This window comes from Octopus sinensis, linkage group LG2 (assembly GCF_006345805.1).
Source record: "Octopus sinensis linkage group LG2, ASM634580v1, whole genome shotgun sequence".
Lineage (NCBI taxonomy): Eukaryota > Metazoa > Mollusca > Cephalopoda > Octopoda > Octopodidae > Octopus > Octopus sinensis.
Window position 1 is genome coordinate 136,947,111 of NC_042998.1, and position 27,284 is coordinate 136,974,394.

General features: G+C 36.6%; 2 protein-coding genes across 4 annotated transcripts in view; one reads left to right on the forward strand and one right to left on the reverse strand.

Moving 5' to 3' along the window:
* LOC115232089 (tachykinin-1) overlaps positions 1-27,284 on the forward strand; it is an 81,988-nt gene that overhangs the window by 6,139 nt on the left and 48,565 nt on the right. The window contains exons 1-2 of one of the 3 annotated variants that reach the window (XM_036499628.1): positions 19,740-20,012; positions 22,884-22,935. The exons of 1 other annotated variant lie outside the window; for it this stretch is intronic. In XM_036499628.1, coding sequence (XP_036355521.1) covers positions 19,781-20,012; positions 22,884-22,915 — 264 coding nt within the window. In that variant the 5' untranslated portion in view covers positions 19,740-19,780 and the 3' untranslated portion in view covers positions 22,916-22,935. Of the gene's footprint in view, positions 1-19,739; positions 20,013-22,883; positions 22,936-27,284 lie in introns of those variants that run through there. One more of the 3 variants, XM_029801964.2, reaches the window with a different exon arrangement.
* On the reverse strand, positions 3,820-10,519 carry LOC115232107 (tachykinin-1). Its single transcript, XM_029801974.2, has 3 exons — positions 10,246-10,519; positions 7,316-7,367; positions 3,820-3,920 (listed from the first exon to the last, which is right to left on the reverse strand). Exons 1-2 carry the CDS (start codon positions 10,475-10,477, stop codon positions 7,336-7,338), a joined length of 264 nt encoding a protein of 87 aa, XP_029657834.1. The 5' UTR covers positions 10,478-10,519; the 3' UTR covers positions 3,820-3,920; positions 7,316-7,335.

The window sequence follows — 27,284 nt, forward strand, 5'->3', positions numbered from 1 at the left end:
CCAAATTATGTATACGACCAAATCTAATTTAATATATTATTTCGTTCATAGGATGTCATATTTAGATCATAGTGTGTGTTAGATTATATTGCTATCCTTCGCTGTATCTGTCTATATTAGGAGAAGCCAGTCAAAGAATTTATGATCAATATTTCTCATTCTTAAAAGATATTTAGAAACATATTACACCCCCACAAAATCATTGCGCGTGTTCTGATGGTTGTGCTCTTTGGCTCATGATCACAATGTGGCGAGCTCGATTTCTGGATAGGACAGACAGTGTTTCCTGGAGGAAATTACTTCATTTCCCATTGTTCTAGTTTGCTGTACTGACTATCATTTAGGTGCTGGTGCAGCCGTCTTCTCTTCCATCTGTCACACAACTGATGCAAGACCGAGGGCTTATCTAGGCATGTTTTCAACTATATAATACCTGTAATAATTCGCAAAACCAGAGCATATGCTATTAAGCCTATTCCCATTTGCGAATGACGACTAGCTATGCCAGAAATCGCGACGGTAGCTAAATATTTGATAGGGGGAAAACTTTACCTATCATATAGCCAATAGATACTATTAAAAATACGACCATTTCAATTGCAGCGATGTCATCATAACCAAAATCAACTATTTAATAAAATGGTACGACAACTAAATATCATATTTTATATCTATATTACATTTATTTTCTTCTAATTCATTTAAAGTCATTTTACCTTTGGTCTAATTTGAGTGAAATGTAGGGCTTTGGATATGAAATGTTTATACACGTTAATACATCTCCAATACAAGGTAATAAATATAAAATAAACAAGTAAACTTCCGAGTACGTGGCTTCATGTTGATTCTTAGTTGTAATCATTTTACTTTATTTACTAAGGAGAAGGAAAGAATTTCAGGTAATTTGTACTAGGTATTAGGTTGGATTATTCATTATATATTCTTGATGCAATTTACCAACAAAGTTCAATCCTGTGTGTTATTGTAATATAATTATATTTAACCTTAATTAATGGTACACAGAAACGACTTCTAAGTTAATAACGCTAGAGAACAGGGTTACCCGCAGCGGTGCCAAAGTTTTTTTCAAAACGTATAGAATTCTTTTTCAAAGCGAAGAGAATCTGATCAAAACGTACAGAATTGTACTGAAGCCCCAAATACAGTGAAAGCGAAGATTTTATAATTTTTTGATTTGGAAAACATTAATGAAACGTCGAATGTTTGGACATCAAAAAGAAAAATCATCTTCGTAGGAAGTTCTCTGTTGTACAAATTTTTTCCAATAATGTTTTATAAAATTTTTCATCCGGCTCCCACATCGTACAATCGGTATTTCGTTACAAAGTTTTCGTCTTCTTAAATGCATTAGGCGTAGAAGTTTTCAAGCAATTTCGATTTTTAGTTTTGATATTGTGGAAACAGCGAAAATTCTTTCTGACGATGCAGAGGAGTGTGGTAAAGAAAGAAGACTGAGCATAAAGGATGACAACAGTGAGTAGTGGTACTCATCACCACATTTCTCTTGTGAAACAGCAAATGACATTTTTTCTGGCTCGTTATACGGGATGAAAGAACAACCTTGAACCGTCAAGTGGTGCCATTCCTGAATAATTTCTTCGAAATCTTTTTCATCACAAAGACTTGGTAATCGCATGATAAGTGATATAATTGACCTTGGCCTTCCTTCAATTATTTTGTAAGTTCTAACGCCTCTAGTAATCCCAAATTGTTCTGCATATCGCAAGACGAAAATTGCACGAGCATTTGATTTGAAAGACTAACAAAGAATCGTAGTATATTCTGTCGGAAAGTCAACAATTCATCAGGGGCAATGGTGGTAGCATTTTCGTATAAATTTCTCTCACCTACAGCGCCAAAGTAGATACAACTAATGGTTGGTGTGTCGTTGTATCGTTGGCATTAATGTCACACACATTAATGACAGAAAGTAAGTCAGGTCTGATGAAATTGCTCAAAATTCCCTTCATTCTAGCGCTGGTGGCTCTTTTAAGATTATGCATCAGACAGCCTTCAGTCTGGAATTCCAGATTTAGTTTGTTAACGTCGTTTAAAATGAAAGAGAGAAATGCTAAATACCTCTTTGTAAGAGGATTCTTCATTTCAGTGAGAATTCGTCGAGCCGTAATCGGACATCCACTTTCTAATGTTGCTTGTGGGAAATACGTCAGCAGTGTTGGCCACTGCTCTAAAATGTGCTGCACAACTTGCTTGAGAGACAGCCATATAGTGCAAAATGCATGCAGGATTTTGTGATGAACAATTGAAGCTATTTTCTACTGATCTTTGAATTCATTGATACGCTTAGGACTGTGACTAAAGTATGCATAAATACTTTTTGTAATTCATTGTATGCGTTTGATGAACATAAGTGTAAAGAATAACAACACAGGCTTGCACAAAAAGATCTAGCCTATTCTGCTTTAACACATTGTTTGCTTCCCGTCATAACATTTGCATTATCACAGGCGAAACCAATCAAATTTTCCAGAGGAATAGCCTGTTCGTTTAAATATGACAGTTTTATATACCCGTAATACTGCAATCTTGTATTTCTATAAGTGTAAGAAAATCGTCGATTGCCTTTTGAATTTCAACGTCAGAATATCTGGAAACTAAGACAAGTTGTTTTAGTGTTGAATCATCAGTTGTTTCATCAATAACAAGAGAGAATTTTGATGAATGAAGTTTTTTTTTTAATAAAGCGTTGAAGCTGTAGTAGGGGCCAATGGCTTTAAGAAAGATGCATGTGCCTTTCGTTCGAGCACACTTTGCATCCTGGATGATTTTAGAACCATGACAGGCGTTTGCAACAAGGCCAGGTAAGTGGTCCAAAATATAAATTGGGATATTATGCTCAGCAACAAATGCACATTATTTTAATTCAGCAACTGCTACTTTCTTGGAATGTGAAGAAAACGATGAGGCCTCGAAATAATTGGTCAACTTTTTTGCTTTATTTGCTTCATTTGCATTCTTGCGGTGTTTTTTCTGTCTGTTCATGTCGTAAAATTTGGATCAAACTACCGACAATTTCATACTTGCATAATATGCATTTGCGTTTAGCTGTATCGTTCTTTCTCGCTCCACTCCAACCAACTAGAAAAGTTTTCATCGCACAACAAATCTAGCCTTCTTTTTATCTGGTGCTTCGTTTATTCTCCAAGAATGTTCTGTTTTCAAGTTCTATCACTCATATCTTCCTCCAGTTATAGTTCTATAAGATTTATTTGAATTAATCAAATTATTAAACACATTACATACCGTTTAAAATCTGGGTTAAGAAATCTATATTTGTGTTCAGACTGATACGGCGGGATTGTATAAATAAGCGCTAAAATTGAGCCTAACTTATCAATTTTTTTTAAAAACAATTACCTTCCTTCATTCTGTGAGAAAACTTCGTGCTATGACATCTATGGCATAGTAAACAGGACGTATATACAGTCACCCAAAATTACAGATGCCCTTGACGTCATTAGTCAACGCGTGCATGCATGCAGACGCGTTTGCGAAAGCAGACCGGGCGTACTTTTATTTTCATAAAGCTCACAAACACCCATATGTGAAAAATCAATCAATCAATGCGTCAAAACCTGAATTTTAAAAACCAATGACAAGATCACTAAAACGTACGTTTGCTAAACGTACAGTTCATCAAACTTTTGGCCAAAACGCACAGATTTGTACGAACGTACAGTCATTGGCATACAGGTAGGTAACTTGTCTGTATGCCTAACGGGACATACAAGTAACTTACCTGTATGTCCAACGGTAACGGTGCGTACAGGTCACTTACCTGTATGTCTAACGGGAGCACTGTTCCAGATATAGTAGCAATACTCCATTGCAATCTTTTCTATAAATCTTAGTAACTGGAAGAAAAGTATTTCCAGGCTCTGAAGAATGGATAAATGGATAGAATGAGAAGTGTGATTCTGACCAATGTATAGGTAGAAATATAGAATTTGGCTTGTTAATTATTGATTGCCCAATAACAGGCTGCCTATTAGCGGAAAATGAATTGTTGTTCATGTAGGAATCAGAAATCAGGAGTACCATATTTTTGTAAAGGACCATAAAGAGCATAATGCATGGCCCTGAGAAGTAAAGTCGCTGGCGACAAGTTTTAGTTATCCATTCTTATTTCATTGCACTTTCAACCTTTCTGAAACAAACAAGGAAACACAGACCGTTTCCTCATAGATGGAATTCGTGATTGTAGGTTCTTGTGAAATAGAAGTTGAGGGAATGAAATATGATCGGCGATGATACAGGCACGGGATTGACGTGCTAGTGTTGAATATAACTATGTTGAAGCTAAATAGTTTTCCACTTTGTGATACTTAATCTTGAAGTTATTGACCTAAGCACAGGTGTGGAGTGGTTTGAAGAAATATAACTGATCTAGTATGAGTGGAGCCGAACAAGATAAAATAGATGTAGGTGTGAGAATCAGAAAAATACGAGAAATTGAGAGACTTGTGTGGTAATGCGGAACGGAAAGATATAAGGAAATGAGGAAGGCGTTAGAAAACATGTAGATGTAAATTCTGAGGTAATGAAAGGAATTTTTGAAGGTATTGAAAGAAGTTAATTAAGCACACATTAGATGACAAGAAATAAATTATAAAACTAAATCTTACATTTCGTTTTTGATTTGGTTTACAAGATACATTATGTTAGTTCTTTATTGAAGCATATTCTGTTGTGTCTGGGGAGAGTCATTTTCTGTTTGTGCCTTATAATTTAACACACTCACAGGTAAAATTTCTACTTATTTCCACTTATAAGGCACAAAAGAAAATGACTCTCCCCAGACATAACAGAACTAAATCTTTTACTTTGTAATTATTATTCACTCACTAACAATTCGATACTGTCATGAACAGATAACAGACAGACATATAAACAGATTCATTGCATTTAGGTTACGTAATCTTAGATTAAATAAATGTAAATTACAGAGATGGAGATGGGGAAACATCTTGGTGACCAACCCCAACCAAAATAATTATGACGACAACGCTGCTGCATTTGCTTATAGAATTTACTGATATATATATATATATATATATATATATATATATATATATATATATATAACGTTGCTATTATGTAAATATGTCGTAAGTCAAAACGTTGCTTTTTCAGAAAACGAAAACAGTTTCACCATTCCAATATTTTTACGTCAGCAACAATTTCAGCTTAGGAATGATACTTTGTTGGGTGCATAAAATCGTAACTTTATGCATTATATTTTCAATCAGAAAGATTTTGTAAAATTGACGTATGTGGAATTAACTACACTTTTGAAAGTTGCTAGACCGTTGTACTACACTTTGACAATTTTCATATCTTGGCATACTTCTGAAACGGGAAACCCTCCACCAGACGTGCCTTTATAACACCTGGTCAAGGCAACCAACACCAACCAATACCACCAACAAACCCTGCCCCGACACCAAAACGTGTAAAACTCCAAAGGATAACACCAACGAACAAAACCCCTCTCCAACTAGCACAATCACTAACATTAAAACGCAAAACAACCACACAACAGATCAGGAATTGGAAGAGGTAGCTAAAAACAAAAAGAAGGAAAGAATAAACATGCACCACAGACACACACCACAATACCAGCACACCCCTACACACACACCTGAAGCTCATACTCCAGAATCTGTCTTCAACATCACGGCAATCAACACAAAGAATACAACAGAACACATAAACGAAAATCCCTGCATATCACATTTCAACGTCCATTCTTCAAATTCACAAATTCCTGAACACATCCAATTAATAAAATTTGATTGTCATTCACATACGTAACTAAAAGAACAATATCCCAAAGACACTGGAATATTACAATTAAATTTTAGTAAACACATTTACCGGAACTGAATCAACGACGCCCCACAAGCCACGACGAGAGGGGAGGATAAATCTACATCCTCCCATCACCAAGTAAGTAATTAATTTCATTCATCTTGGTTTCGTTCAAGCTTGTTGGTGTGAATGTACGTGAATGTGGTTGACAAGAGTGAAAGGAATTAAGACGGGCAACTTTCTCTCTGGCCAAGGTTTATCAAATATGTCCTTACCATCCCAAAAGATAAATAAGGCTAGAGAGAGAGAGAGAGAGAGAGAGATGTCACCGCCGCGTGTGTTCAGGACTAGATGGATAGCAGTGGTGCGATCGTTGAGTATGAATGTGGCCAACTTGAACGTACTACTGTAAGTCTCCTTTGTGAGAGCAGTGCTACGTCGTGGCTTGTTGGTTATCCATAACCAACATTTCATCTTGTCACATCATGCCTAATTATTATTTTGCTATTTCTTTTCATATTGTTCTTACATCCGCACATTCAACCCCTTTGTAGACTCCTAATTGTTCTTGTCTGTCCTGTATCGTCCATCTAGTGGCGAATAAAGAATTAATTTTTCATATCTTGGCAAATGATACAGCTGGAGATACGATAGTTTGACCACGAGAACCAGTTCTTAAAAGCAAAAGTATTCTTTTCTACTCTAGCTACAAAACCCGAAATTTTGGGGGAAGGGGACCAGTCGATTAGATCGATCCCAGTACGCAACTGGCACCCGAAAGAATGAAAGGCAAAGTCGACCCCAGTCGAATTTGAACTCAGAACGTAAAGACAGACGACATACCGCTAAGCATTTCGCAAGACGTGCTAACGTTTCTTATTTCTTTACTGCCCACACACAGAGCGGACAAACAAGGACAGACAAACGGATTAAGTCGATTATATCGACCCCAGTGCATAACTGGTACATATTTAATCGACCTCGAAAGGATGAAAGGCAAAGTTGACCCCGGCGGAATTTGAACTCAGAACGTAGCGGCAGACGAAATACCGCTCAGCATCTAGCCATCGTGCTAACGTTTTTGCCAGCTCACAGCCTTCGACAGACGAAATACCTATTTCTTTACTACCCACAAGGGCCAAACATAGAGAGGACAATCAAGGACAGATAACCGGATTAATCAATTACATCGACCCCAGTGCGTAACTGGTACTTATTTAATCGACCCCGAAAGGATGAAAGGCAAAGTCGACCTCGGCGGAATTTGAACTCAGAACGTACGGCAGACGAATTACCGCATAGCATTTCGCCCCTGCGTGCTAACGTTTCTGCCATTTGGCTAAATTTGGACATACGACAGTTTAACATAGGAGCAACGATATACAATGAAACGTGTTTATATATACTCAGAGAAGAGGATTGTAAAAACATGTACAATTATTAAACGTAAGAAGTACAATACCTGAAATATTTTGGTAACATTCATTTCTTAAGAATATATGGACGACGAGAAACTGTAAGAAAAAAATGCTTATGCTATAGCATATTATATTAAATAGTAACATTTGAAAGTGACTAATTTATTAAGATAAATAATGACAGTGGCCTTGAGTAGATCTTTTCCCAGTCCCTATGACGAATTTAAAACTTTACAAATCATAGCCTTCTAAACATGAAGTTAATTACAGTCAAAATTATATATATACTAGCAGTATCGCCCGGCGTTGCTCAGGTTTGTAAGGGAAATAACTATAAAGCATTTTTAGAGAGTTATAGCCAAAAATAGCAAAAAAATGGAAAAAATAATGGTAAATTTTTTTTTGAGATTTAAAAAGGTGGAGTTGCGTCCCCTAGACAGTTTGTGGTTGTGTTTCTGATTCTCGACCCCATGTCGAATTTATCGATTTTTTTTCAGAAGTGGGGAAACTTTTCAAAATTTTCGCTGCGTTAGTTTTGAATTATGACATTGGGCTATGTGTGTGTCAAGTTTCATCAGAATCGGTTGAAAGCCGTGGTCAGGGTGAGGGTACAGCAAACAGACACACAGAAACACGCACAGACAAACTGCCGTTTATATATATATATATATATATATATATATATATATATATATATATATATATTCGTTTATATATTTGTTGTGCAAGTTTTTTATGTGAAGTCGTGTGTTGAAACAGATATTGTTATATTTCGGAATGGTCATTTTGCCAGTTTAGCCAATAAAATCACACGCACTATATATTTGGTGTTACTTCGCTTCAGTAGATGTTTAAGAGGTAGACCGCCCACAATTACTTCTATGGCTAGGAAGACCCATATAGAAAGATGGCGCGGATGGACCAGAGCCATACGGAGCCCCGCAAATGTCCATCAGGTAAAGAAAATGATCGCACATGCACTAGCAGCTAGTATAAGAGTTACCATAAAAGGCCACACGTTTAAGGTTAACAATAAAATATATGCCCAGAACGAGGGGGCAGCCATAGGCGTTAGTATCGCTGGTGATAGAAGGCTTAAAGAACACCTAACACAGAACTCCATACTCGTAAACATGTACTCTCGCTATGTTGATGATATCAACATAGTGGTAAAGGCACCCACACAAGAGAGAACTGTTGATATATAGTAATACTAATACTATGGCGAGCATCCAGCAAATAGCTAACTCCATCCACCAGAGTATTAAGGTCACAATAGACTAACCCACTAAACAACCCAACCATAGACTATCAGTACTAGACACTGAACTCTGGCTAGAAATTGTGAATAATAAAACCCAAATCTTTCATTCATACTATGCCAAACCTATGGCCTCAAAATACTTGATCCACCGGAACTCAGCCATTGCGGACAATGCCAAATTCAATATTTTGATGGCAGACCTCGTCAGAATAATGAGAAATGTGTCACGCATGTGCGAGCCTACAGAGTTAAAGAGACACATACAATTCACCGCATGCAGTTCTCAGGTTACAGCCATAAAGAAAGGATCAGAGTATACAAAGGAGCCATGAAGAAATTTGATAATATATTATGTAATGATAGGAATGGGATTTGCCCACTCTATAGGAACAAGTCATGGAACACTATAGAAAGGACAAAAAGAAAATAGGGAAGGCAAATCTTGGTATGATAGCCATAAATACCAGAGTGTCATGTTCGTTGACACCACCCCTGGAGGTGAACTGGTGTACCGCTTTAGAAGGACCCTACACAAACTTAAGCTAAGGATTAAGGTTGTTGAAAAGCCAGGCAACCCTATCAAATCTATAATTGGTAGAACCTATCCTTTTAGTAGAACCCCCTATACTGATAAGTACTGTACTGTATGTAGATTTAGCCCACAAACTGTAAAGCCAGAAACGTAGTCTATAGTATAAGATGTATAGAGGGACGATGCAGTAACAAGACAACGCAATACGTAGGGAAAACGACAAGAAGCATAGGAGAGCGGGTAAATGTATATTGGAGACAACTCAAGAAAGGTAAAAGCTCATCGATTCTGTACCAATACGCCGAACAGGAACACGGGGGATCAATCAACAACATAGAAATTAAAATATTGTCCACACATAGAACAGATGCAACAATCAGGCAAATTACAGAGGCTACACACATAATAGAAAATAAACCTAGCCTGAATAGAAAACTAGAATGGAACAATAGCACACACACCACACATATGACGTTAGAGGATCCCGAAAACATAATGAATACACAGATAATAAACAAATAGAAATAAAAAAACTATATTTTATAAAATTTATTATTATTATAACTAGTATTGTTGTTATACATACATACAAGCATATGTAATGATAATAATAAAGGGATGTAAACACTTGAACAAAATAAGAATAAACAAAAACAACAACAAAAACAAACTACATGAACGTATATAAACAGAAGATACAAATAGTACAAGCATCCCACCCACACACACACTAAATAAACATAGACGCACATAGAGATATAAGCATGCGCAAATGAAGACATACAATAGAAATACAAAATGGCTGACGGTTAGTAAGGAGAGACACAAATAAGAAAGAAGAAAACAAAGGACCACTGATGCGGTCACAGGAGTGTGACGAAAGAACTCTGGCCGAAATAAGATGAAGATTAATGTAAAAAATAAATAACACTGAAGCAAAGTAACACTAAATATATAGTGCGTGTGATTTTATTGGCTAAACTGGCAAAATGACCATTCCGAAATATAACGAGATATATATATATAGCCGAGGTTATAGTAGAATACACTTTGCCCAAGGTGCCACGCAGTGGGAATGAACATTGAACCATGTGGTTGGTAAGCAAGACACTCCTGCGCCTGTATCAAAGAAATTAATTGTAAACAGTAAAACTAATAATAGTAATTTAAAATTTTACCTTTTTTCGGTGGACCTCTCTTACTTGTTTCAGACATAGAACCAGGATGTTGAATTAATCGTCGTGTCAACTCTTCAGAACGTCCCATTAAGCCTATGAATTCTGAGGATGAAGGAGGTTTAACTTCAGATCTTTTAATCAAATTATGTGCTGTAAGCATGTCATCAGCAGAACTGGCTTCAAACACTCCAGCAATGAAGATACAACACAGGATCAAACCTACTCTAATCATGTTGAATATAGAAATCACAATAAGAATCTGTATGGAATATTAGGGATTTCTCAGGTTTTATAGAATTTTCTTCTCAAATTTTGTGAGATCTGTCACATGGCATATGGTTATACACATGTTCTGACGTTTCCAAACGCCCTGTCAGCAATTTTAAAGACGCACACGACCACTCTACAGTTCACATCACTTATCCCTAATTATGTCTAAAAGCTATTGACTTATTGATTATATTCTTGAATAATAACATTTTAATAGGGATACGAAGAATTTGGAAACATTTCAAAACATTCAGCACTGTTTATAGCTACACTTTGTAATTTCATGTTTCTAAGTTCGATCACAGTTCTCTTTCACGATGATCTCTGGTTGACCAATAGTGTGTGAGTGCAATCTGGACACAATCATAGATACTCTTTTTCTACTTTTTTCATTTCATAATTAAAATGCAAGAAATTGTTCATAATCTCATGTTTCAAGCTTAGTGTTATAAATTACATAAATGAGGAGGCTGTTAAGAAAGTACCTATACGGCTTTGGCTGTAAAGAGATGATCGGTAGGATAAGGAAAATGTCGATTGCACACCGGCTTAAGCTTGATTACCTACAGAACGTAGCTTGTATAACTCGCAATACTCAGTGATTCCAGACATAATACGACGCTGACGATGTGTCCAAGTATTCCATCTATTTAATGTACATCTGTGCGTTAAGTTAAAAGGACGAAAAGCATTTTTGTATGGGTTGTTAGAAATCCTGATCTCGAGCAGTTACGATTTTTGTGAAAGGAAATCTTCATCTGAAGCAGTTACGGTTTTATGAAACCCCAGCATTATCAGTCAATTAGATTGTCTATAGACATTCGTTAAAATTCCAATAAATGAAAAATATTAAAATTAACGTAATCAGTTCAGTAAATTGATGCTGAGCGAATAGTATTTCCCTTTTGCCTGATCACATCAAATAATAAAGGTTTCTACTATCTCTCACTTCTTTGCTGAAATTCTCAAATAACTCTCGATCATTCATTTCTTTGACCAATGACGTTCCAGTAGATATTCTAGCATTTCCAAAGTTGGAAAATACTACAATATTTGTCCAACTTTGGAAATATTAGCATCCAATTTCCTTCACCATGGATTACTATCTAACCATTCTCTCTGATCATGGAGTTACCTTAGGAATACCCGATTTAACTGGATTTATCCTCCCTTTCTAGACATAATGAACCACGTCAACTATCGCTAATGAGGAACGTTCTTCCACTGTTACCTATATTTAACCTATCACTCTCCAACCACAGAATACTCAGTATACGGAATATTTTCCTCAACACGATGTCACAGTAGCTCAGATATCCTGAAAACAATTGTCAGAGACTATTCTTTTATTTGTTTCAGTCATTTGACAATGGCCATACTGGAACACCGCCTTATTTTATTTAGTTAAATTAAATGTCCTTGTCAAGTCATTTTTGCTAAACTGTTTGCCTTCTCTTTTCTACTTACTTTTCTACTTCGTGTATATATGTATTATATATATATATATGTTGTGTGTGTGTGTGTGTGTGTGTGTGTGTGTGTGTGTGTGGTGTGTGTGTGTGTGTGTGTGTCTGTGGTGTGTGTATGTGTGTGTGTTGTGTGTGTGTGTTGTGTGTGGTGTGCGTTTACAGCCTTGGCCAAAAGTATTAGGCCACCCCGATGTTTCGGAGTTCTGCTATCTCAATGTTAATGAAATTCGTGCACATGGTAGATTCTGGTATATTTCACAATATACATCAGTTTTAATACCTGGCTGACTTCTCTTTAGCATCAATAACCGTTTTTATACCGTTAGGCATTGAATCAGCTAGTTTCTTGCAGGTGCTAGGAGCAATTTTACACCAGTCTTCTCTCAACTTTTGACCATTGCGCACCGTTCCAATTTCAGTGGTTTTGTGGCCCGCTGAAGACATTTTTCCATATTCGTTTCAGAAACCCACAGCTTCTCCCTGGTTTTACAGCCTTTCAGACCTATTTCTTTATTACCCACAAGGGGCTAAACACAGAGAGGACAAACAAGGACAGACAAACGGATTAAGTCGATTACATCGACCCCAGTGCGTAACTGGTACTTAATTTATCGACCCCGAAAGGATGAAAGGCAAAGTCGACCTCGGCAGAATTTGAACTCAGAACGTTGCGGCAGACGAAATACTGCTAAGCATTTCGCCCGGCGTGCTAACGTCTCTGCCAGCTCGCCGCCTTTCAGACCGTACTCTACAAGCCTTCTTCTAACAGTTCTGGTTGATATTTGTGAAGTACTTGCCCTGTTGAAGTCTGTACAGAGCTCCGACAATGTTTTTTCTCCTGTTTCTGAGCGACTGAAGGATGTTGTATTGGATCCATTTTTCATCACATATTACAATTCGATTCAGAAATGAATCATTTTGTGACAAGAAAGTAGCATAATGCAAGCTTCCAAACGTTACTATTTCTGATTTTCATTGAGTTCATGTGGGTCCCACTTATCCAACTTTTTCACTTTACCGATTTGAATTAGATGAGTCAATATTGTTTGCTTGCCAACACCAAACAACAGCGATAATTCACGGGCACTTTGAAATGGACCTGACTCGACGGTGACTTTCAGTTCATCATTATCCACTTTTGTTTTTGGTCTACCGTGTTGTTCATTTCTGAGATCAAAGTTAGCAGAACAAAATATTGCAAACCAATTTGATACTGTCTGCTGTGTAATAACATTAGAATGAGACACTCCATTAATATTCCGAACTGTCTGTGATGTTGTATTTACAAGAAAGAACTTATATTTCAAACCTGTACGAATTTGCGACTTATCCATTTCTAAACAAAATAGCAAAGAACGATTTATAAATACTTTATAAAGCGCAAAATAAGTTAGAATAAAGCAATAGATGTGTGCTTTCTAACAAAAAATAAGATGGTCAAAATATAATAATGGCACAAAGTGAGCAGCTGACAAAGTTTACCATATACCTTACTACAAATTTCATACTTGACGACCTAATATATATGTATGTATGTAAGCATGTATGTATGTATGTATGTATGTATGTTTGTATGTATGTATGTATGTATGTATGTCTGTATGTATGTAGGTAGGTACGTAGGTAGGTGTGTGAGTAGGTAGGTAAGTGTGTATACACCCAACCGTATATATATGCATACATACGTATATATATATATATACATGCATACATACATATGTTCAAATATATACGTAGATATGTAGATATGTAGATATGTGTGTGTGTGTTTTTGTTTTGCTGTCCCCTTGACTTGACATCATCCAGGGATTCTTAGTGAATGTCATTGTCATGCGAAAGGTTTCTTTGTCTCCAGTCTTCCTTGTAACCATTTCTGGGCACGGTGAAATAATACCTTACTTAATAGCATGTGAGGTTTAGCTACGGACTATATAAAATCTGACTGATCCAAGCGAGTATGAAAAGGTAAAAGTCTAAATGTGGATATATTCTTTTATTCTTTTATTCCTTTACAATTTTCAGCCCTAAGGCTGTTACCATGCTGAAGCATCGCCAGTATAATTATTTCTTTAATGGTCAATTGTACTTGATTGGCTTTTGGTGAAGAAGGGAGTTCGGCACTGTTGCCCTCTGCTGAGTCTCCTAACTTGATATTATTTCATCTGGGACCTTGGATAGAGGGATGTCCAGTTCTTTCTTGAAAATATACCCTACTCAATGAAGATCCCTCAGATATTTTGGCAAGGCATTAAACATTTGTGGGCCCTTGAATTCTAAGCTATTGCAATACGTGGTCCTCACTCTAGATGAGATAGTTGGGAACTTTGCAACAGTGCAGTGACGTCCATTTCGGGGTCTGGTATAGCTCTCGATAGAAAAGTTTGAGCCATTTTCTTCGAACAGTGGCCTTATCTTGTACTGTACTGAAGCAAATTCTTTTGTACATCTATAGAAGGTTATGTTTTAATATTTTTGACAGATCTGGCTTCTTTTTCTGCCCTCTTCTTTTCATAGGAGTATTTGAATTCATTTTTGATCACGAGAAATGTTATTTGAGATAAGATCGTTTGTTATCATTTAGTGGCCTATTTAGACAATTTGAGATTTTTACTGGTCGTCTCATTATAATCCGCATATCCCTGGGAATTATATTTTTTGTATTAGTTTGGCATTCTCTCTAGAGCAAACGCATTACTTATGTCGTGCATGATTGTCATAAAGTGCTGCAGTTTTACGTCACGAAGGAGCTTAAAGTCAAGCAGCCCAAAATATTTAAAGCATATAATCTACCATCTTGGGGCTACGGACCTCATAGCGCAAGTTGGTAGATGATTTTAATATTTTGGGCTTCTTCTTTTCTAGGCCATGTTTCCTTTCATATTCCTTTCTCCCTTTGTTTATATTGGATTCACTTGTGGTTTACTCTGATGAAGCTCCGTGCTTTAATTCGGGTGTCCTATGAAGGTGAAGAATTTTATTTTCGCAATTATTAATAGACAGCGTTTGGCAACGGATGCAGAAATGGCCGTAAGATTTGAAACGTCACCTATTTGTGATGTCAGGCTTTGTATTAAAACATAAGCTATAAATGTGTTTCAATCGTGTGTTTGTTAATCTGAAGTTTTTTTTCTTTTCTTCATTGTCTGATTATTTGTAATTTGCTTCCTGATAAACTCTTGTTTATCCTGTTGTTTACCTGCACTCCGCGTGCTTAGTGTGCCTGCACACCAATGCTCGGTGATAACACGGTTAACGGATACCGATAGTACACACGGTATTTTGTCCCTTAGTCCTATGTAAACAAGAGAGAATTTTTCATTAGGTTTCTTCTATTCATTCACTATTTTCTTTTCGAGAAAATAATAAATATAGAAGATTATTATTAGTTAATGTAAACTAATTTTTTTATACCAACTATTAAAAAAGACAAAGTTGTTGCATTGAAATGTAATTGTTGTGGTGACAAGCGACTATCTTCGAAATAAAAGGGTTCAATTGGTATGGTTTGAGATATAACGAAGTGAATTTTCGAAGTGTGGATTGCACTTACTTAATTGTATAGTCCGTTAAAGTGTTTCCCTTGTTTTTAAATTTAAATTGTAATTGATATATGATTGGATAGTTAACGCTCAAAGCTCGTAACACAGACATTTGAATTAATTTTATACAATCCAGCCGTCCTTTCAACACGAATTTCGTCTCTTTTCTTTTCTAACCATGAACCTGAGTGACTTTATAGATAATGGAAATGTGATTATGTATATCAGAATATATATATATATATATATATATATATTTCCAGATCTGTCAAAAATATTAAAACGATGTACAAAAGAATTTGCTTCAGTACAGTACAAGATAAGGCCACTGTTCGAAGAAAATGGCTCAAACTTTTCTATCGAGAGCTATACCAGACCCCGAAATGGACGTCACTGCACTGTTGCAAAGTTCCCAACTATCTCATCTAGAGTGAGGACCACGTATTGCAATAGCTTAGAATTCAAGGGCCCACAAATGTTTAATGCCTTGCCAAAATATCTGAGGGATCTTCATTGAGTAGGGTATATTTTCAAGAAAGAACTGGACATCCCTCTATCCAAGGTCCCAGATGAAATAATATCAAGTTAGGAGACTCAGCAGAGGGCAACAGTGCCGAACTCCCTTCTTCACCAAAAGCCAATCAAGTACAATTGACCATTAAAGAAATAATTATACTGGCGATGCTTCAGCATGGTAACAGCCTTAGGGCTGAAAATTGTAAAGGAATAAAAGAATAAAAGAATATATCCACATTTAGACTTTTACCTTTTCATACTCGCTTGGATCAGTCAGATTTTATATAGTCCGTAGCTAAACCTCACATGCTATTAAGTAAGGTATTATTTCACCGTGCCCAGAAATGGTTACAAGGAAGACTGGAGACAAAGAACACCTTTCGCATGACAATGACATTCACTAAGAATCCCTGGATGATGTCAAGTCAAGGGGACAGCAAAACAAACACACACACACACATATCTACATATCTACATATCTACGTATATATTTGAACATATGTATGTATGCATGTATATATATATATATATACGTATGTATGCATATATATACGGTTGGGTGTATACACACTTACCTACCTACTCACACACCTACCTACGTACCTACCTACATACATACATACATACATACATACATACATACATACAAACATACATACATACATACATACATACATGCTTACATACATACATATATATTAGGTCGTCAAGTATGAAATTTGTAGTAAGGTATATGGTAAACTTTGTCAGCTGCTCACTTTGTGCCATTATTATATTTTGACCATCTTATTTTTTGTTAGAAAGCACACATCTATTGCTTTATTCTAACTTATTTTGCGCTTTATAAAGTATTTATAAATCGTTCTTTGCTATTTTTGTTTAGAAATGGATAAGTCGCAAATTCGTACAGGTTTGAAATATAAGTTCTTTCTTGTAAATACAACATCACAGACAGTTCGGAATATTAATGGAGTGTCTCATTCTAATGTTATTACACAGCAGACAGTATCAAATTGGTTTGCAATATTTTGTTCTGCTAACTTTGATCTCAGAAATGAACAACACGGTAGACCAAAAACAAAAGTGGATAATGATGAACTGAAAGTCACCGTCGAGTCAGGTCCATTTCAAAGTGCCCGTGAATTATCGCTGTTGTTTGGTGTTGGCAAGCAAACAATATTGACTCATCTAATTCAAATCGGTAAAGTGAAAAAGTTGGATAAGTGGGACCCACATGAACTCAATGAAAATCAGAAATAGTAACGTTTGGAAGCTTGCATTATGCTACTTTCTTGTCACAAAATGATTCATTTCTGAATCGAATTGTAATATGTGATGAAAAATGGATCCAATACAACATCCTTCAGTCGCTCAGAAACAGGAGAAAAAACATTGTCGGAGCTCTGTACAGACTTCAACAGGGCAAGTACTTCACAAATATCAACCAGAACTGTTAGAAGAAGGCTTGTAGAGTACGGTCTGAAAGGCGGCGAGCTGGCAGAGACGTTAGCACGCCGGGCGAAATGCTTAGCAGTATTTCGTCTGCCGCAACGTTCTGAGTTCAAATTCTGCCGAGGTCGACTTTGCCTTTCATCCTTTCGGGGTCGATAAATTAAGTACCAGTTACGCACTGGGGTCGATGTAATCGACTTAATCCGTTTGTCTGTCCTTGTTTGTCCTCTCTGTGTTTAGCCCCTTGTGGGTAATAAAGAAATAGGTCTGAAAGGCTGTAAAACCAGGAAGAAGCTGTGGGTTTCTGAAACGAATATGGAAAAATGTCTTCAGCGGGCCACAAAACCACTGAAATTGGAACGGTGCGCAATGGTCAAAAGTTGAGAGAAGACTGGTGTAAAATTGCTCCTAGCACCTGCAAGAAACTAGCTGATTCAATGCCTAACGGTATAAAAACGGTTATTGATGCTAAAGAGAAGTCAGCCAGGTATTAAAACTGATGTATATTGTGAAATATACCAGAATCTACCATGTGCACGAATTTCATTAACATTGAGATAGCAGAACTCCGAAACATCGGGGTGGCCTAATACTTTTGGCCAAGGCTGTAAACGCACACACACACACACACACACACACACACACACACACACACACATACACACACACAGACACACACACACACACACACACACACACACACACACACACACACACACACACACACACACACACATATATATATATATATATATACATATATACACGAAGTAGAAAAGTAAGTAGAAAAGAGAAGGCAAACAGTTTAGCAAAAATGACTTGACAAGGACATTTAATTTAACTAAATAAAATAAGGCGGTGTTCCAGTATGGCCATTGTCAAATGACTGAAACAAATAAAAGAATAGTCTCTGACAATTGTTTTCAGGATATCTGAGCTACTGTGACATCGTGTTGAGGAAAATATTCCGTATACTGAGTATTCTGTGGTTGGAGAGTGATAGGTTAAATATAGGTAACAGTGGAAGAACGTTCCTCATTAGCGATAGTTGACGTGGTTCATTATGTCTAGAAAGGGAGGATAAATCCAGTTAAATCGGGTATTCCTAAGGTAACTCCATGATCAGAGAGAATGGTTAGATAGTAATCCATGGTGAAGGAAATTGGATGCTAATATTTCCAAAGTTGGACAAATATTGTAGTATTTTTCCAACTTTGGAAATGCTAGAATATCTACTGGAACGTCATTGGTCAAAGAAATGAATGATCGAGAGTTATTTGAGAATTTCAGCAAAGAAGTGAGAGATAGTAGAAACCTTTATTATTTGATGTGATCAGGCAAAAGGGAAATACTATTCGCTCAGCATCAATTTACTGAACTGATTACGTTAATTTTAATATTTTTCATTTATATTGGAATTTTAACGAATGTCTATAGACAATCTAATTGACTGATAATTGCTGGGGTTTCATAAAACCGTAACTGCTTCAGATGAAGATTTTCCTTTCCACAAAAATCGTAACTGCTCGAGATCAGGATTTCTAACAACCCATACAAAAATGCTTTTCGTCCTTTTAACTTAACGCACAGATGTACATTAAATAGATGGAATACTTGGACACATCGTCAGCGTCGTATTATGTCTGGAATCACTGAGTATTGCGAGTTATACAAGCTACGTTCTGTAGGTAATCAAGCTTAAGCCGGTGTGCAATCGACATTTTCCTTATCCTACCGATCATCTCTTTACAGCCAAAGCCGTATAGGTACTTTCTTAACAGCCTCCTCATTTATGTAATTTATAACACTAAGCTTGAAACATGAGATTATGAACAATTTCTTGCATTTTAATTATGAAATGAAAAAAGTAGAAAAAGAGTATCTATGATTGTGTCCAGATTGCACTCACACACTATTGGTCAACCAGAGATCATCGTGAAAGAGAACTGTGATCGAACTAAGAAACATGAAATTACAAAGTGTAGCTATAAACAGTGCTGAATGTTTTGAAATGTTTCCAAATTCTTCGTATCCCTATTAAAATGTTATTATTCAAGAATATAATCAATAAGTCAATAGCTTTTAGACATAATTAGGGATAAGTGATGTGAACTGTAGAGTGGTCGTGTGCGTCTTTAAAATTGCTGACAGGGCGTTTGGAAACGTCAGAACATGTGTATAACCATATGCCATGTGACAGATCTCACAAAATTTGAGAAGAAAATTCTATAAAACCTGAGAAATCCCTAATATTCCATACAGATTCTTATTGTGATTTCTATATTCAACATGATTAGAGTAGGTTTGATCCTGTGTTGTATCTTCATTGCTGGAGTGTTTGAAGCCAGTTCTGCTGATGACATGCTTACAGCACATAATTTGATTAAAAGATCTGAAGTTAAACCTCCTTCATCCTCAGAATTCATAGGCTTAATGGGACGTTCTGAAGAGTTGACACGACGATTAATTCAACATCCTGGTTCTATGTCTGAAACAAGTAAGAGAGGTCCACCGAAAAAAGGTAAAATTTTAAATTACTATTATTAGTTTTACTGTTTACAATTAATTTCTTTGATACAGGCGCAGGAGTGTCTTGCTTACCAACCACATGGTTCAATGTTCATTCCCACTGCGTGGCACCTTGGGCAAAGTGTATTCTACTATAACCTCGGGCTATATATATATATCTCGTTATATTTCGGAATGGTCATTTTGCCAGTTTAGCCAATAAAATCACACGCACTATATATTTAGTGTTACTTTGCTTCAGTGTTATTTATTTTTTACATTAATCTTCATCTTATTTCGGCCAGAGTTCTTTCGTCACACTCCTGTGACCGCATCAGTGGTCCTTTGTTTTCTTCTTTCTTATTTGTGTCTCTCCTTACTAACCGTCAGCCATTTTGTATTTCTATTGTATGTCTTCATTTGCGCATGCTTATATCTCTATGTGCGTCTATGTTTATTAAGTGTGTGTGTGGGGGGGATGCTTGTACTATTTGTATCTTCTGTTTATATACGTTCATGTAGTTTGTTTTTGTTGTTGTTTTTGTTTATTCTTATTTTGTTCAAGTGTTTACATCCCTTTATTATTATCATTACATATGCTTGTATGTATGTATAACAACAATACTAGTTATAATAATAATAAATTTTATAAAATATAGTTTTTTTATTTCTATTTGTTTATTTATCTGTGTATTCATTATGTTTTCGGGATCCTCTAACGTCATATGTTGTGGTGTGTGCTATTGTTCCATTCTAGTTTTCTATTCAGGCTAGGTTTATTTTCTATTATGTGTGTAGCCTCTGTAATTTGCCTGATTGTTGCATCTGTTCTATGTGTGGACAATATTTTAATTTCTATGTTGTTGATTGATCCCCCGTGTTCCTGTTCGGCGTATTGGTACAGAATCGATGAGCTTTTACCTTTCTTGAGTTGTCTCCAATATACATTTACCCGCTCTCCTATGCTTCTTGTCGTTTTCCCTACGTATTGCGTTGTCTTGTTACTGCATCGTCCCTCTATACATCTTATACTATAGACTACGTTTCTGGCTTTACAGTTTGTGGGCTAAATCTACATACAGTACAGTACTTATCAGTATAGGGGGTTCTACTAAAAGGATAGGTTCTACCAATTATAGATTTGATAGGGTTGCCTGGCTTTTCAACAACCTTAATCCTTAGCTTAAGTTTGTGTAGGGTCCTTCTAAAGCGGTACACCAGTTCACCTCCAGGGGTGGTGTCAACGAACATGACACTCTGGTATTTATGGCTATCATACCAAGATTTGGCCTTCCCTATTTTCTTTTTGTCCTTTCTATAGTGTTCCATGACTTGTTCCTATAGAGTGGGCAAATCCCATTCCTATCATTACATAATATATTATCAAATTTCTTCATGGCTCCTTTGTATACTCTGATCCTTTCTTTATGGCTGTAACCTGAGAACTGCATGCGGTGAATTGTATGTGTCTCTTTAACTCTGTAGGCTCGCACATGCGTGACACATTTCTCATTATTCTGACGAGGTCTGCCATCAAAATATTGAATTTGGCATTGTCCGCAATGGCTGAGTTCCGGTGGATCAAGTATTTTGAGGCCATAGGTTTGGCATAGTATGAATGAAAGATTTGGGTTTTATTATTCACAATTTCTAGCCAGAGTTCAGTGTCTAGTACTGATAGTCTATGGTTGGGTTGTTTAGTGGGTTAGTCTATTGTGACCTTAATACTCTGGTGGATGGAGTTAGCTATTTGCTGGATGCTCGCCATAGTATTAGTTTCTATTACTATATCAACAGTTCTCTCTTGTGTGGGTGCCTTTACCACTATGTTGATATCATCAACATAGCGAGAGTACATGTTTACGAGTATGGAGTTCTGTGTTAGGTGTTCTTTAAGCCTTCTATCACCAGCGATACTAACGCCTATGGCTGCCCCCTCGTTCTGGGCATATATTTTATTGTTAACCTTAAACGTGTGGCCTTTTATGGTAACTCTTATACTAGCTGCTAGTGCATGTGCGATCATTTTCTTTACCTGATGGACATTTGCGGGGCTCCGTATGGCTCTGGTCCATCCGCGCCATCTTTCTATATGGGTCTTCCTAGCCATAGAAGTAATTGTGGGCGGTCTACCTCTTAAACATCTACTGAAGCGAAGTAACACCAAATATATAGTGCGTGTGATTTTATTGGCTAAACTGGCAAAATGACCATTCCGAAATATAACAATATCTGTTTCAACACACGACTTCACATAAAAAAATCTTGCACAACAAATATATAAACGTATATATATATATATATATATATATATATATATATAAACGGCAGTTTGTCTGTGCGTGTTTCTGTGTGTCTGTTTACTTGTACCCTCACCCTGACCACGGCTTTCAACCGATTCTGATGAAACTTGACACACACATAGCCCAATGTCATAATTCAAAACTAACGCAGCGAAAATTTTGAAAAGTTTCCCCACTTCTGAAAAAAATCGATAAATTCGACATGGGGTCGAGAATCAGAAACACAACCACAAACTGTCTAGGGGACGCAACTCCACCTTTTTTAAATCTCAAAAAAAATTTACCATTATTTTTTTCCATTTTTTTGCTATTTTTTGGCTATAACTCTCTAAAAATGCTTTATAGTTATTTCCCTTACAAACCTGAGCAACGCCGGGCGATACTGCTAGTATATATATAATTTTGACTGTAATTAACTTCATGTTTAGAAGGCTATGATTTGTAAAGTTTTAAATTCGTCATAGGGACTGGGAAAAGATCTACTCAAGGCCACTGTCATTATTTATCTTAATAAATTAGTCACTTTCAAATGTTACTATTTAATATAATATGCTATAGCATAAGCATTTCTTTTCTTACAGTTTCTCGTCGTCCATATATTCTTAAGAAATGAATGTTACCAAAATATTTCAGGTATTGTACTTCTTACGTTTAATAATTGTACATGTTTTTACAATCCTCTTCTCTGAGTATATATAAACACGTTTCATTGTATATCGTTGCTCCTATGTTAAACTGTCGTATGTCCAAATTTAGCCAAATGGCAGAAACGTTAGCACGCAGGGCGAAATGCTATGCGGTAATTCGTCTGCCGTACGTTCTGAGTTCAAATTCCGCCGAGGTCGACTTTGCCTTTCATCCTTTCGGGGTCGATTAAATAAGTACCAGTTACGCACTGGGGTCGATGTAATTGATTAATCCGGTTATCTGTCCTTGATTGTCCTCTCTATGTTTGGCCCCTTGTGGGTAGTAAAGAAATAGGTATTTCGTCTGTCGAAGGCTGTGAGCTGGCAAAAACGTTAGCACGATGGCTAGATGCTGAGCGGTATTTCGTCTGCCGCTACGTTCTGAGTTCAAATTCCGCCGGGGTCAACTTTGCCTTTCATCCTTTCGAGGTCGATTAAATATGTACCAGTTATGCACTGGGGTCGATATAATCGACTTAATCCGTTTGTCTGTCCTTGTTTGTCCGCTCTGTGTGTGGGCAGTAAAGAAATAAGAAACGTTAGCACGTCTTGCGAAATGCTTAGCGGTATGTCGTCTGTCTTTACGTTCTGAGTTCAAATTCGACTGGGGTCGACTTTGCCTTTCATTCTTTCGGGTGCCAGTTGCGTACTGGGATCGATCTAATCGACTGGTCCCCTTCCCCCAAAATTTCGGGTTTTGTAGCTAGAGTAGAAAAGAATACTTTTGCTTTTAAGAACTGGTTCTCGTGGTCAAACTATCGTATCTCCAGCTGTATCATTTGCCAAGATATGAAAAATTAATTCTTTATTCGCCACTAGATGGACGATACAGGACAGACAAGAACAATTAGGAGTCTACAAAGGGGTTGAATGTGCGGATGTAAGAACAATATGAAAAGAAATAGCAAAATAATAATTAGGCATGATGTGACAAGATGAAATGTTGGTTATGGATAACCAACAAGCCACGACGTAGCACTGCTCTCACAAAGGAGACTTACAGTAGTACGTTCAAGTTGGCCACATTCATACTCAACGATCGCACCACTGCTATCCATCTAGTCCTGAACACACGCGGCGGTGACATCTCTCTCTCTCTCTCTCTCTCTCTCTCTCTCTCTAGCCTTATTTATCTTTTGGGATGGTAAGGACATATTTGATAAACCTTGGCCAGAGAGAAAGTTGCCCGTCTTAATTCCTTTCACTCTTGTCAACCACATTCACGTACATTCACACCAACAAGCTTGAACGAAACCAAGATGAATGAAATTAATTACTTACTTGGTGATGGGAGGATGTAGATTTATCCTCCCCTCTCGTCGTGGCTTGTGGGGCGTCGTTGATTCAGTTCCGGTAAATGTGTTTACTAAAATTTAATTGTAATATTCCAGTGTCTTTGGGATATTGTTCTTTTAGTTACGTATGTGAATGACAATCAAATTTTATTAATTGGATGTGTTCAGGAATTTGTGAATTTGAAGAATGGACGTTGAAATGTGATATGCAGGGATTTTCGTTTATGTGTTCTGTTGTATTCTTTGTGTTGATTGCCGTGATGTTGAAGACAGATTCTGGAGTATGAGCTTCAGGTGTGTGTGTAGGGGGTGTGCTGGTATTGTGGTGTGTGTCTGTGGTGCATGTTTATTCTTTTCCTTCTTTTTGTTTTTAGCTACCTCTTCCAATTCCTGATCTGTTGTGTGGTTGTTTTGCGTTTTAATGTTAGTGATTGTGCTAGTTGGAGAGGGGTTTTGTTCGTTGGTGTTATCCTTTGGAGTTTTACACGTTTTGGTGTCCGGGGCAGGGTTTGTTGGTGGTATTGGGTTGGTGTTGGTTGCCTTGACCAGGTGTTATAAAGGCACGTCTGGTGGAGGGTTTCCCGTTTCAGAAGTATGCCAAGATATGAAAATTGTCAAAGTGTAGTACAACGGTCTAGCAACTTTCAAAAGTGTAGTTAATTCCACATACGTCAATTTTACAAAAATCTTTCTGATTGAAAATATAATGCATAAAGTTACGATTTTATGCACCCAACAAAGTATCATTCCTAAGCTGAAATTGTTGCTGACGTAAAAATATTGGAATGGTGAAACTGTATTTTCGTTTTCTGAAAAAGCAACGTTTTGACTTACGACATATTTACATAATAGCAACGTTATATATATATATATATATATATATATATATATATATATATATATATATCAGTAAATTCTATAGGCAAATGCAGCAGCGTTGTCGTCATAATTATTTTGGTTGGGGTTGGTCACCAAGATGTTTCCCCATCTCCATCTCTGTAATTTACATTTATTTAATCTAAGATTACGTAACCTAAATGCAATGAAATCTGTTTATATGTCTGTTATCTGTTCATGACAGTATCGAATTGTTAGTGAGTGAATAATAATTACAAAGTAAAAGATTTAGTTCTGTTATGTCTGGGGAGAGTCATTTTCTTTTGTGCCTTATAAGTGGAAATAAGTAGAAATTTTACCTGTGAGTGTGTTAAATTATAAGGCACAAACAGAAAATGACTCTCCCCAGACACAACAGAATATGCTTCAATAAAGAAACTAACATAATGTATCTTGTAAACCAAATCCAAAAACGAAATGTAAGATTTAGTTTTATAATTTATTTCTTGTCATCTAATGTGTGCTTAATTAACTTCTTTCAATACCTTCAAAAATTCCTTTCATTACCTCAGAATTTACATCTACATGTTTTCTAACGCCTTCCTCATTTCCTTATATCTTTCCGTTCCGCATTACCACACAAGTCTCTCAATTTCTCGTATTTTTCTGATTCTCACACCTACATCTATTTTATCTTGTTCGGCTCCACTCATACTAGATCAGTTATATTTCTTCAACCCACTCCACACCTGTGCTTAGGTCAATAACTTCAAGATTAAGTATCACAAAGTGGAAAACTATTTAGCTTCAACATAGTTATATTCAACACTAGCACGTCAATCCCGTGCCTGTATCATCGCCGATCATATTTCATTCCCTCAACTTCTATTTCACAAGAACCTACAATCACGAATTCCATCTATGAGGAAACGGTCTGTGTTTCCTTGTTTGTTTCAGAAAGGTTGAAAGTGCAATGAAATAAGAATGGATAACTAAAACTTGTCGCCAGCGACTTTACTTCTCAGGGCCATGCATTATGCTCTTTATGGTCCTTTACAAAAATATGGTACTCCTGATTTCTGATTCCTACATGAACAACAATTCATTTTCCGCTAATAGGCAGCCTGTTATTGGGCAATCAATAATTAACAAGCCAAATTCTATATTTTCTACCTATACATTGGTCAGAATCACACTTCTCATTCTATCCATTTATCCATTCTTCAGAGCCTGGAAATACTTTTCTTCCAGTTACTAAGATTTATAGAAAAGATTGCAATGGAGTATTGCTACTATATCTGGAACAGTGCTCCCGTTAGACATACAGGTAAGTGACCTGTACGCACCGTTACCGTTGGACATACAGGTAAGTTACTTGTATGTCCCGTTAGGCATACAGACAAGTTACCTACCTGTATGCCAATGACTGTACGTTCGTACAAATCTGTGCGTTTTGGCCAAAAGTTTGATGAACTGTACGTTTAGCAAACGTACGTTTTAGTGATCTTGTCATTGGTTTTTAAAATTCAGGTTTTGACGCATTGATTGATTGATTTTTCACATATGGGTGTTTGTGAGCTTTATGAAAATAAAAGTACGCCCGGTCTGCTTTCGCAAACGCGTCTGCATGCATGCACGCGTTGACTAATGACGTCAAGGGCATCTGTAATTTTGGGTGACTGTATATACGTCCTGTTTACTATGCCATAGATGTCATAGCACGAAGTTTTCTCACAGAATGAAGGAAGGTAATTGTTTTTAAAAAAAATTGATAAGTTAGGCTCAATTTTAGCGCTTATTTATACAATCCCGCCGTATCAGTCTGAACACAAATATAGATTTCTTAACCCAGATTTTAAACGGTATGTAATGTGTTTAATAATTTGATTAATTCAAATAAATCTTATAGAACTATAACTGGAGGAAGATATGAGTGATAGAACTTTGAAAACAGAACATTCTTTGGAGAATAAACGAAGCACCAGATAAAAAGAAGGCTAGATTTGTTGTGCGATGAAAACTTTTCTAGTTGGTTGGAGCGAGAAAAGAACGATACAGCTAAACGCAAATGCATATTATGCAAGTATGAAATTGTCGGTAGTTTGATCCAAATTTTACGACATGAACAGACAGAAAAAACACCGCAAGAATGCAAATGAAGCAA